General features: G+C 35.9%; 1 protein-coding gene across 1 annotated transcript in view; it reads left to right on the top strand.

The window, feature by feature from the left end:
* Positions 1–12,435, top strand: part of MALRD1 (MAM and LDL receptor class A domain containing 1) — a 257,882-nt gene that overhangs the window by 125,478 nt on the left and 119,969 nt on the right. Inside the window, exon 26 of the mRNA XM_065627902.1 lies at positions 11,781–12,026. Within this exon, the coding sequence (XP_065483974.1) occupies positions 11,781–12,026 (246 nt within the window). The remainder of the gene's footprint in view (positions 1–11,780; positions 12,027–12,435) is intronic.

The raw sequence follows: 12,435 nt of genomic DNA, 5'->3' as shown, positions 1-12,435 counted from the left end.
TCTCAACAGAGCACTTACATCTGCTTCTCCCCTGCGTACCTATACGTACAATCACTTGCACAGTTCTAGAGCAAATACTGATTTCTAATTCTCAAACTCTTTGAGACAGTAAACTTAGCAAACATGGCTGAAATATCTCTTCTTGTGATATTTTGACATTTTTCATGCTTCCGAAAAAATCAACACACACCAAAAGGCTCTGTGCAAGCAGAATGTCTGTTCTAAACTATTACTCTACTGAGCAAATGTGTAACAGCTACGCTGATGACCTTACAGGTGACAATATCAAAAGCAAGTGATAATTATTCCACGATGATAAACTCAGGCATGATTTTGTTCATATGCTTTTAAACCTTCTTCTCTCTTATTGATCATTCTTAAATATATTTAGTGGAATATATAAAGCCTAATTGACATGACAGATAACAAATTGCTTTGTCTAGTAGTCAGGAATAAACAGTAGCTGACACAGCAAACAAATATTCATTGTCCAAGACAGAAGTTTTATTGTTATTCTTAACTTTTTTAAAATAAGATAACAAATACTCAAATACTATCTTAAGCTAAAATCCTACATCTCTCTTCATAAAAGGAGGAAATGATTCTTTCTATAGTAGAGCTATTTCTGTTCTGTTGTGCCAGTCAGGGACAGAGGTGGCTTCATACATACTTTACAACTTCCTTTGGAAAAAATTTCTATGAAGGATGCTTATGTGATTCTGTGTAGTGACTTTTAGGAGATGTACAGATGCATCCAAATGCAAATGTCCAAAAGGATGACGTGCAAGTAGATGCTATGCATTTGTCAAAAAGCTATTCCACTCATGAAGCTAGAGTAGTAAGGATGTTATCATGCAGCGAGAGTACCACTCTGTCCCTGAAGAATAACTCATAACTGAGGCTCTGAGTTTTGAGAGGAGATTTGCCTCTTTGTGGACATAAGGAGTTACAAGTGCTGAAATTGCTAATTTGAATGCTTGGTTAGCCAGGCCAGTGTTCAGTATTCTGGTGCATGCAAAACATGATTGACTGGTTTATGAACATGGAAAGGCTCAGGGATGTATTTTAGATTCTAAAAAAATCTTGAATTTGGATGGCTAACTTCAAATGAGTGAAATCTAGTTTGTGAAAAAGCAGAAATGCCACAGGAGAAGTGTTCCTCATTATTTTGTCACAGCCATAGACAGAACATTATTTTTGTGTATTTTGAAATTGTCTAGCATTGTGTGGCTAGCCTTCAAAAGAAGATTGGTGTAAGAAAGTGTTCAGCTTCTGGTGGACTTTCAGTTGAAGCTTTGGGCCAGGTAAATATGAGGATTTTGAGTAGTATTGGTTGCTGGGTTTCAGATCCGTCTGTTCTTTCTTCTATATTTCCCTTACCTTCTTTTTTGCACAGAGGAGAGCTGATGACAGAGCTTATGTACAAATCAGTGTATCTGAACTGGTCGTGAATAAATTTAGGCTAGATGCTAAAATGGTCTCTTATCTGAAAACCAAAAAATAGCCCTACTGGTAGCAGCAGTGGAGAAAGATACTGATTATATCAAAGGGAGAGGAATTGTTTGAGGTCGTTGCCTTTCATAGAACTGAACTAGACCCAGTGATTTGAACAATTACTGTTAAAGCCCAAGTTCCTTTTCATCAGGGCTCTCTTTCCAACCCTAAACTTTTCTGTTTCCTTGTTCAGTTACTTGCTAAGCTTGAAAGTTCAGTCACTTGCTACTATTTGCTTACCTTAAAGAATGACACCAAATGTGAACACATACTGAATTGAGGTATAGTTAATAAAGCTATTATTGCTTTGAGGAATAAACAAATGTGGTGGATTGGACTAACATTAACTGAGGACAATCAATGAAAAATGCTTTTGTCTTAATCATTCATACTGGCTGGAAGAAAATAAGGAACAGAACTACTTGATCACTTTAGGAGACATTAACAGTATACGCGACATTAATTAGAGCATATAGGTTCCAAATGAAATTGTTGTTACTTGCAGAATCTTTCCTCAAACCACTTATGCTGACTTTATAGATATATTTTTAATCTTTTTCTTTCATTTTCTGAGAACAAACTCAACTATAACACAGAGAAAGGGAAAAACTGACCATATTAGAAGTTACGTTTCTTTGAGATACTGAGTGATTAAAGAGTTTGTTGGTATCTCTCTTCCAATGTATTGACCTTTCCAGTGGAGGCTCAAAGGTGTGTGGAAGGCTGTTCAAGACATCAATAAAATCTTTTAATCATCATGTCCCCTTCAGCTCAGTGTAGCATTCTGTCTAATATAGATAGAAAGATTTCTAATATCATATGGTAAATACAGCAATCCTGAAAATTATTCCTTCTGAGCAATAAGAGATTGAAGGATTCGTAGGGGTCATGAGATTCAATTTAATCCATTTTGGACATTTTTCATTTCTCCTACACCTGACTCTTACTCAAGTATTGCTGAAGAGTTTAAATACTGCTGTTTTTAAATGCTATAATAGTTTATAGAAATTATAGGCAAATTCTATTTCTTGTAGCTCTTTCATAATTTCATCCCATCTATACATAACTGAGAATATTCCAGAGCAGTTTCCTTTGTAATTTATGTTTGTATTTTTGAACATTAATACTGATTTAAAGGAATAGATTTACATTCATTAATAGTAGAGATCTCCAACTGAAAATAGATATACATAATTATCTTCCTCTTTGAAAAGTGAACAGACTTCCATCAATTTTAACCCATTCCTGGACTACCTCATAGTGTTTAATTTGTCAAAAAAAAAAAAAAAAAAATCCTGTTCCTGGAAGAGTCTTCTGAGGTCTTGTGGACATATAGTATAATCACTGAGTGACTATTTTTTACTTTTACTGCTTAAGCCATGTCTTTTTCCATGCTTTTATTTGTAAGAGAACGAATTTCTAAATGTGTTTTGGTGTATTCTTCTTGCTGTGGAACCAGTGTATCTGAAGTTCTGTGCCTCCATGTCCACTGCCTTCTCTCATCTGGGTTAGATCTGGCCAGGAGGGTGTCCTACCCTCTGGTCTCAGAGTCAGGGCTGTGACTGTAAATTAGAGCTGGTTGGTCAGGGCTTGAGTGGGATGTGAGGGGACTGTTTTCCTCCTGTTGCATTTACTGAGCACAGTCCAACCACACTGGCAAGTTGTACAAAGGGGATTTATAACTGCACTGCAGCTACGCCCTTCACTGTAGGCTTTGGGCAAAAACTTGGAGTGTGGTGCAGAATTTGAAAGGAACACATATTCCAGTGCAGCCAGTGAAGAGTCTCCTTCAGCCTGAGTTACAACATATCAAATGCATTTTGTTCACTGTCTGTCCAGCTTTCCTTTGGTCTTCTTATAGAAATGCCCTTCTAATATAACGCAGCTATTCAGTTCGTGCACCCCACTTCTCATGCTCAAACTCCTCTGATTTATGGGTTTCTGCCTTACTTCAAACCATCTTTTGACTCAATCTGCAGATTATCTCCCATCAGAAACACAGGCAGTGAAACCAGAGTCTGCACAAGGCACCAGAAAATGCAAATGCCATACCTTCTTCCACCCTTCAAACAATCAGATACCACTTGGACCACTAAACTGGAGGTCACAAGTAAACCACTTCAGGCTCTAAGGTAGAGTTGTGATCAGTTATGCATCAACCCAGGCTTTGATAAAAGCACGATAACATTTAGCTGCTCAGACGAGGTGTCAGTGTACAGTTATACAATGCATTTTAAGTGAGCTGTTGAGCTGTGCTTCTAAAGGGCATGCTACAACTTGGAGTCAAGCCTGGAGATCTTCAGAAGGCAGCTCGGCTGGTTTCCTTCCAGATCTGGTTCACATGGCACAGGGGTTGTGTGGCTGCCTCCTGTAGTGAAGAAAGCTGGAGACGCAAGACTGCGTTTAAACCTTTTGACCTAAAAATGCATACTACTACTAAAAGGCACAAATGAAAGAAAAAAGAAAAAAGAACTAAAATATATGAGGTGTTTTTAGGATTGTGGATTTTATAACTAAGGAACATTTCTTCTTTCTTTGTCTTTATTAAGAAGTTTAGGCAGCAAATATTTAGGTTTAATTTGTTTGAGCTGGAACATGGCAAATCAAAATTTTGTTTGATTTTATTTTGTTTATTAAGAGTAAATTGAGGTGAGTGATTTAAGATTTTCAGGTGTCACCGCTTACATTCAGTATTTCTCCGTCCAACCCCTAGAAGACAGGTTCTAAATTTTAAGTTGGCTTTGGAAAGGGAAGATTGTATGTAAGAATTGATATGTCCCTGTTCCCATTATCCATACATCCTGTTCCAATAGTTTTCCTGGTTTGTCCATTTCTTTATGTTGGAGACTTAAGTCACATAATTAGCACTGGAATAATCATTACAACGTGTATTGTATCTTGTTTCCATTTTCTGGCAAGGGGCAAAACAGTCAATGCTGTTGCAATAGAAGGAGTGTCTGTCGATGCATCCAGGCCTAAGTCTCTTATTCATTACGGTTATTTCCCATCTGAAGAGTTTAAGTTGACCTGCTAACATATAGACTAAATAAGATGTAGAATTATTCAAGCAACATCGGAAGGTATGCACTATTTCTATTGCTGACAATATTAATACACCAATACTGTAACAGTGGAGGAGTTAAAAAGACGTAGGAAAGTCTTTTTTAGAAAAACCTGCTTTTTTTTTTTTTTTTTTTGAGGGAATGCACATTCACATGCATCTAAGCACTTGAGACCGAAGCTTTTATTTTTTATAACACTGTTTTTAGAGTTCCCCTCTACTGCCTATAATATATCCAATAAACTCAGTATCAAGAGGCACTGAGTGCTCATCTTGCCTTCAGCTCCCCTTATCCTTCAGAACTTCTGTTAACATTAAATACAACAAAGGATAATTTTAGGCCACACTAAATGTGTCACAGATTTGGTATGTCTTAAAGGGTATTGAGTGACTGATAAATAAATAACCTTTCCTAATATGAAATAATGAAGTTTCAGCAAGTGGAACAGATGTTTCGTTGCTCTGTCGTGGGTAGAGACAAAAATGTTGAACAGTGATAGGCTACCTTGCTGTTCATGTTTTTGATTCTTAACGGTTCTGAAGACGAATATTGCTGTATCTGATTACTCAAAGGGAATTCTCTTGTGTTTCTATGTGGAAATGGACAATATAAGAAATCAACTGAGGAAGGTTTGGTTGTTGGAGAAGCCTTCATCAGCTCTTTGGCACGAGACAAACTTAGAAGGTGTTGTGCTAAGGAGGTTAATTTAGCAGAAGCTAAGCTCCCTTGCATTCCAGCTTGTCCTCAGTATTTCACTGGGAAGCTGAGTGCAGCTGAACTTCTGAGTGATGCCCAATTACACCACATGACCTCAAGCTAGTACTATAAGTCCGATCGTGCTCAACAGCCAGTCTGGCATTATGTTGAATTCAAACAATTATGGATTCACTAATAGTGCAGGGTTGGGTCATGGTCATTGAATTTACGCACTTGTACAGATTCACGAATAGTATAATGTATACTATAAGTCTGAGCACATCCAATGAGAGCTTCTCTCTACTAGATCCACAAATAATGAGATTTATTAAGGAAACAGGTACAAATTTTTTTAGATTACCATTGACAAAATTCACTGTCTGCAAAAATACACTTCAGTTGCAAAAAATACACTTTTGTACCAAATTTATATAATCTAAGGTGACTATATAGCATTAATAAAGTGATTACAAATACAAGCTTGAAGTCTCCCAGGGAAACATTTGGTATAACCAAGCATGCAAATCTTACGCAAAACCATCCTTTTAGGGGAGAAGATAGGCTCAGCCTGTCAACTGATCCCTGAAGTCTGTGATGCTGTCTCCTTGACTTCTCATTGATGGTGTCTTCCCTAACTTTCCCCTATTGTTAGGTTATTTTATACTATTTTCTACATTTAGGTGGAGCTTGAGTGATTCTAGCCATACATACCTTTGTTGCTGATGGGTATAAAACTGTCTTGCTTCGAATTTAAAGGTATAGACTTAAAAGAATTCAGGGAATATGGTCAAGGAAGCACAGAGATGTGATGGAGGCATGTAGCTTTTGGGATGGAGGTGTGTTTTGGTATTATAATGAGATTATAATGAGTAAAGTTCATCCACAGGACACATTTCGACACATCTGCTAGCTCAGCAACTAGCATTTTTGATGGAATGGAATATTTATTTCTAATTTGACAGCAGTTATGCAAATGGTGCCATCTGGTTCCTGTACCTGCCTTGTACACAGAGCCTGGCCACGGTATCTCCGGGCCACTCCACCCTCTGTACTTCTTGGTACTAGCACACTGGGCTCCCTCCATTTACTAACCTCCAAGAATGTAGGCCAGGTCAGGGTTGAAACCATGCAGAGCAGATTCCTTACACGATGAGCAGCTGCCTCATGTGTTGAAGATATGGATATAACTTTATTCTCAATAAAGGTACTTTCGATAATTAGTTTCACTAATTTGCCCCTCCCTGCCCCCAGTAATTATTGCATAGAAAGTTAACAGTTTTTCCTCAAATTCCCTTTATCAAATGAACTCAAGCTGTTCTTTTTTAAACTTTGGGTTGTGCAGAATGCAAATTAATATGTCAAGGTACTTGAGAGGCTCGCAAAACCAAAAATTCTACTGTTTATATTCAGTCCTAGAAAAAACAGACTTTTTACAAAGAAAGAGCTGATAACGTTTAGTAGTTTTTAAGTCAATTTTTTTCCCAGCACTTCAATTTCTGAAAGTCTTTAAAAATTCTTGTAATTTCCAAAGCTTTGCTTTTGAAATGAGATGTATTTTTGACAATCCTGTGCTGACAAGTCATTATTACTATTCTTTATCAACTGTGATGCAAGCACTTTACTCTGTGACCTTGGGTTATACTGGCGAGATATTAGAGAAAAGATGTTAACAATTTTTTTTTTAAGGGGACATGCAATTCGGTCGTACAGTAATGTCAACTCAGAGCAAGAATGATAATGGAGTAATTGTTGCAGGGAAAAATTCAGAGATCTAAATTATCTAGAGAGCCCCTACACCTGGGCTGTCAAACTCTTAGCCTGCTGATTAATTACTCTGGCCTCTATACCAGATTAAGGTTCTACAGGAATGTTGGATTTGATTTAGGAACAGGTACATTTCTAGCTATGTGAGTGTAAATAAAGTATTTTGAAAATATTTTGAAGCAGATCTAGCTTTTCAAGCCTACTGATGTGTTATTCTGATGCTTCTGAGAATTGTAAACTATCCTGTTCATTTGGTTGGATTTAGGTTTGGAAAACATTCATGATGATATCATTAAATATAATACATTTAAGATGCACAAGTTTAACAACTTTTGGAATATCCTTATCACCAATCTGTTTCCTGTCATTCTCAAACATTTATTAGTTTGTGGGTCATTTTAAAACTACACTGATATAAAATAAGAACTGAAAAAGAAACAAGTTTAAATTATGAGAAGTGTTGAATGTTTATGACCAGAGTCATAACTAGTGCAATACCATGTACAATGATATTTTTGCAATTTTCTAGAAGTTGTGAGTTTAATTATCTATAAGTTTATGAGCTTAATTTCATACTTTATTTCCAATAAGCAAAGATATTTAAAGGACTAGCTTCAAGAAGATTGGAATCTAATAGAGAAATTTGGGATTTTCATCTCTGTTTCATAGCTACTATAAGGATGGATAAACATTTAGTTTATCTGTTATAAATTCTCCTAATTACATAAGAAAATGAAGGTTTGCCACTGCACTTTTCTTTGTAAAACCAAAAGACACTACTATTAATACGCAATTCAACCTCCTGTATACCATTAACCAGGTTTCCATTTACAGTTTTCCTTGATTTATTAAATAATTTTTAAGTTAAACTAGAGCATATATCTTGGGAAAAAAAGTTCACTCTCTATTTAAAGCCCTTAACTGATAAAGAATTCATCACAATCTTTTGTTATCTATTGAATGGTTTTATTTTAATTTGAACTTCACTAGCTTCAATTTTCCAGCATGTAATGCTACAGGTTCTTTCTGCTAGATTAAAGCTTTCCACTATCAGTGTTTGTCTTCTTACAGGTAATTAAAGAACATGATTAAGCTATTTCTTAAGCTTGTCTCTGATAAATTACATTAATTTGGCTCCATTTGGTCACTCAATGTAAGGATGTAATCAGACAATTCCTTTAGGAATTTTTCATGGACAATCCAAGTAACTGTGCCACAATTTGTTTTAATCAATATTAAATAAAAATTAAATGAATGCATACTCAGATATGAGTCCAAACACATTGTTAGGACTTGTAATAGATTTTAATGGTAAAGTAGTGAGTTGTATTAGGGAAAAAAAAAAAAAAAAGCTATTACCTTCATGATGGGAAGAATGAGGAATTCTCAGCCTGACATAAATGGGATTTTTATGGTGAAATAAAAGGTAAATGAAATATTGTGGAAGAAACAAATGACTGATAAAGAATTTGGGTGAGAAAAAAAATAGCTTTAAGTATAAGGTGTTTTTGAACAGAGATGTAGGAAGATCATCCAAAGATGTTAAGATCTTTTAAGTGATACTGGAAAAAATCAAGTCCTTCTCAAATATCTCCATCTACTAAAGTAACAGAAAAGAATAAATAAAAGAGTACTTGTGCATCACCTTATCATATATTAATGGAGTTAATTTATTTTACAGCATTTAAAATTTTATTTTAATTTATTTTTAGAGAGCAGCTAAACAAGCAATAAAGTTATTACTATGCTATAGAGTAATATAAAAATTAGCTACCTCATAGAAAAGTCCTGTTGTGACACAGGCTATGGTTTCAAAGATCAAAGAATAATTTTTTCCCCTCTGGAATTACTTCTTTGAGAACATAACTTTTCTTGCCAGACTTTGAAGTCTACACATAGATACTGTTTCTTAACATCAATGTATTTCTTTAATTTATTGTTATTCTGCCTCAATGCTGCGGTCTATACACCATGTTATCTTTATTACTATTCAGAGTTCATTGATATAGAAGATAAACTATGTTTCGGTTCTGCTAGTAAGACTATTTTTTCTCTTGATATTTGCAGGTACATTTTTATCAAAATACAGTTAAGAGAAACACCTTTATAAAATAAAGGTGACAAATCCTTGTCCTAATTCCATATTTTAAAATATAAATGTTCCATCTGTTGATTTTGCTCAGGGTATATAAAACAAGGGGATTATTGACTGGTGCGGCTGTTTGTTGTGTAAATCCTCCTCAATTCAGAGGTTATTGATCTGAAAGACACTAACAGCCCCTTTGGGTCCACTGCAGCCTAGTGTGTTGTAGTAGTTACCACATAGGGCAAAAAGTCTGCCTGCTAATAATCTTTAAGAAACACTGCTTGGAGGAAAAAGTTACTGAGCCTTGCTAAGGAGAAGTTCCTCTCAATTAAATAGCTGTATTATACCCACAAGCATCTATATAACAGAGTGTTTGGATTGTTAGTATTGAGAAAAAGTAGGGAAGAAAGGAAAAGAGCTAAAAACCCCCCTTTTTTTACTTGGTATTTTTGTGTGTGTGTGTATGTGTTTTGATTGGTGTCTTGGTTTTCAGTTCTAAAGCCTTAGAAACATGTCATTTAAAGAGAAAACATACTATGGAAGTGCATCCAGAAGCAAGTTAACATTACAGACTCAGAATAATATCATTCACTACACATGCTTGAAAAGATGTATTCATGCTAAATTTCAAGATGGATTGTTTTTGGTTTTCCTCACTTTTCGATTCCTTTTTTTTTTTAATCTGAAAGTGAAAACAATGCTACAAAGGGACCTCAAAATGCAATAGTTATTGCAATTATTGATTATGATGAACAGCAAGGAAAAATATTTCCAAGCATGGATTGCATCCTGAAATGTAAATTCCTATTTTGCTGAAAAAACTCTTTTTTTTTAGCTTAAATCCTTAGCGCAATCACATAAAAGGAATGTAGGGTTATAATAACTAGCTCCTAAAAATAGATGCCATTTTAATTAGGCAGCAATTTTAAAACAAATCTCTGTCTCTCTTTGGGAAACAATCCAGATGATTAAAATTCTGAAGCAGATCAATAGAGAGGAGAAGCTTCTGATGGACTCCAACTGTCTTGCAGATTTCAGTAACTAGACACTGACTCATACATTGATACATTCTTTTGGCCAGGACCATTTTCAGAGATTGCGTACTGACAAAAGTCACACTGATGCTTTCATACAGTTGTAACAGTGAACTTCAAACAGATCTTATTCTTCTAGTCAGAGCCTACCCATTTTCCGTGTCTCCACCTCTTGAGACCTTTGCCTGATGTTCTTGACTATGTCATTATCAGACTTTTATTCTGCCTTACTTCTTTCTGTTCAAGACTTTTACCTCCTTTCTCTGAGCAACTGTAAAAAGCTAAACACAGACTTCTAGAGCAAACACAATACATGCTTTTATATTATTAAGAAATCAGGAATTGAAAATTAATTATTTCCCAGGAAAACTTCCTAGATATTTCTACGGTTTTCCAATATTTACCTATCTATCTATCTATCTATCTATCTGTCTATCTATCTATCTATTTATTTCTAATAAGTATATGTTAGGAAGATTTTTTTACTTAAAGAAGAGGAGTTAATGCTTGTTTTCTTTAGAAACATCTAGTGATTCAAGGCTTGCTTTCACTATACCCAAAGTCTACAGCAAAAGGGTATGGCAGTGCTTTTTCACTTAGTTTGGGAGACTTGTAATTTAAAGTCTGGCATAAACAAAGGCTTAGGGATGGAAACTGCCAACACATCAGCTGAATACACCATCTCATATTTTCCTTTGGTTAATCTCTGTTATTCTGAGCTCTTAATACAATCCAGCCTTATGTGAATTTCATTTAGCTCCATCAGGTCCTTCTTTAAATTACCATGTGATTTTCAGTATTGGTTCAAATTCTTCCCATACTTGTTCAACTTTCATACAAGTATGTATTTTAATTTTATGTCGGATGATCTAATATAGTAATATTCTTATTTTTAAATAAAATTATGGTATGCTTTATTTCTGGGAGAGCAGAATGGAAGGAAATAGGGAGGGTCTGTTTCAGAATTTTGTGTCTCCCTTTCTGATTAGACAATGTACTGAAGGGGCTGCTTTTAATCCACCTCCCTGCAGAAACTGATCTGAAATTAAAACATGAATGTTGGAAATGGATCTTGTGAAACGAGTACTGCAATTTTTAGGCTGTACAATAGCAGAATTAACCCTCAATGATGCCAGGAATACTGCACAAAAAGGACAGTATCGCCCCACTGAACTCGTCTGGAAAAAAAAAATCCATTAGAAGGCAAACCTCTATAGTTAAAATAGAAAAGCTCTTTCTTCCAAATTGTGGCTGCTGAAGTAAACTCAGCTTTGCAGCTAAAATGAAATGGTTTAATCCTATACCACATGAAAGGAGAATGTCAGCAATTAAGTCAGACTAAAAAGCTTTGTTAGTGAAGGAATGCCTGGCTGGAGCTTGCCCTTAAAGGCTTTACAAGGGAAACAGTCATTTATTTAGGCAATCTCTTGACAAAATACAAAAGAAATAAACTGATAATAGATTGGCACTTCAGGGAAACCAAAGGCTTTTAATAAAACTGCTCCGGACCACCCTCCCCCTCCTAAATATCAAACTCAATGAGATGTAACCTTGCAGTAACCTTGCTGGGATGCATGGCAGTGAGATTCGCTGGGATGCATGGCAGTGATATTCACTGGGACACCCTCATTCTTTTCTTTTCAGGCTCCTGCTCATATGGCTATTGGCAATGTCAGAATGGCAAGTGTTACAGACCAGAACAAAGCTGTGATTTTGAAGACAACTGTGGGGATAATACAGATGAGAGTGAATGTGGAACTTCCTGCACCTTTGAGAATGGCAGATGCGGCTGGCAAAACTCCCTGGCAGACAATTTTAACTGGGTGCTAGGGGTCAGCTCACCTCAAAGTCTTAAACCTCCTGAGGACCATACATTTGGAAATAGTACTGGTATGTTGTCAGTTCACAAATGAGATGTAATTGTCTTCATGAAGCTTCTCATACCTGTCTTCAGAGGCAACAAGTGGATTCTAACATGTCTAATCAGGGTGTCATTTTTAATGAATTAAATTTGTAACAATATCAAAACACTAATTACTGTTGTAAGATGACTTTAGGTTAGGAAAAAAATGATTGTCACTGTTTCTTCTTTATGAATTACTGCATGAGTCAAGCAAGACAGTTTGTTACTTCTCAGGAGAGAGGCATTTGGTCTGGCTGCAGCTTGCAAGAGTAAGTTAGGTCAGCTCTGAGATCCACTGCGTTCTGCTCCTCCAGAGCCTAAGCTCGTTTCCAGGAGGCCCTACCTAATGTTGGAACGTGCTGCAACATTCTGAATGAGAGTAAAAAAATTCCACAC

This window comes from Caloenas nicobarica, chromosome 2, assembly GCF_036013445.1.
Source record: "Caloenas nicobarica isolate bCalNic1 chromosome 2, bCalNic1.hap1, whole genome shotgun sequence".
Classification (NCBI taxonomy): domain Eukaryota; kingdom Metazoa; phylum Chordata; class Aves; order Columbiformes; family Columbidae; genus Caloenas; species Caloenas nicobarica.
The sequence above is the reverse complement of the archived record's forward strand: the minus strand, read 5'-3'. Positions and strand labels throughout refer to the sequence as shown.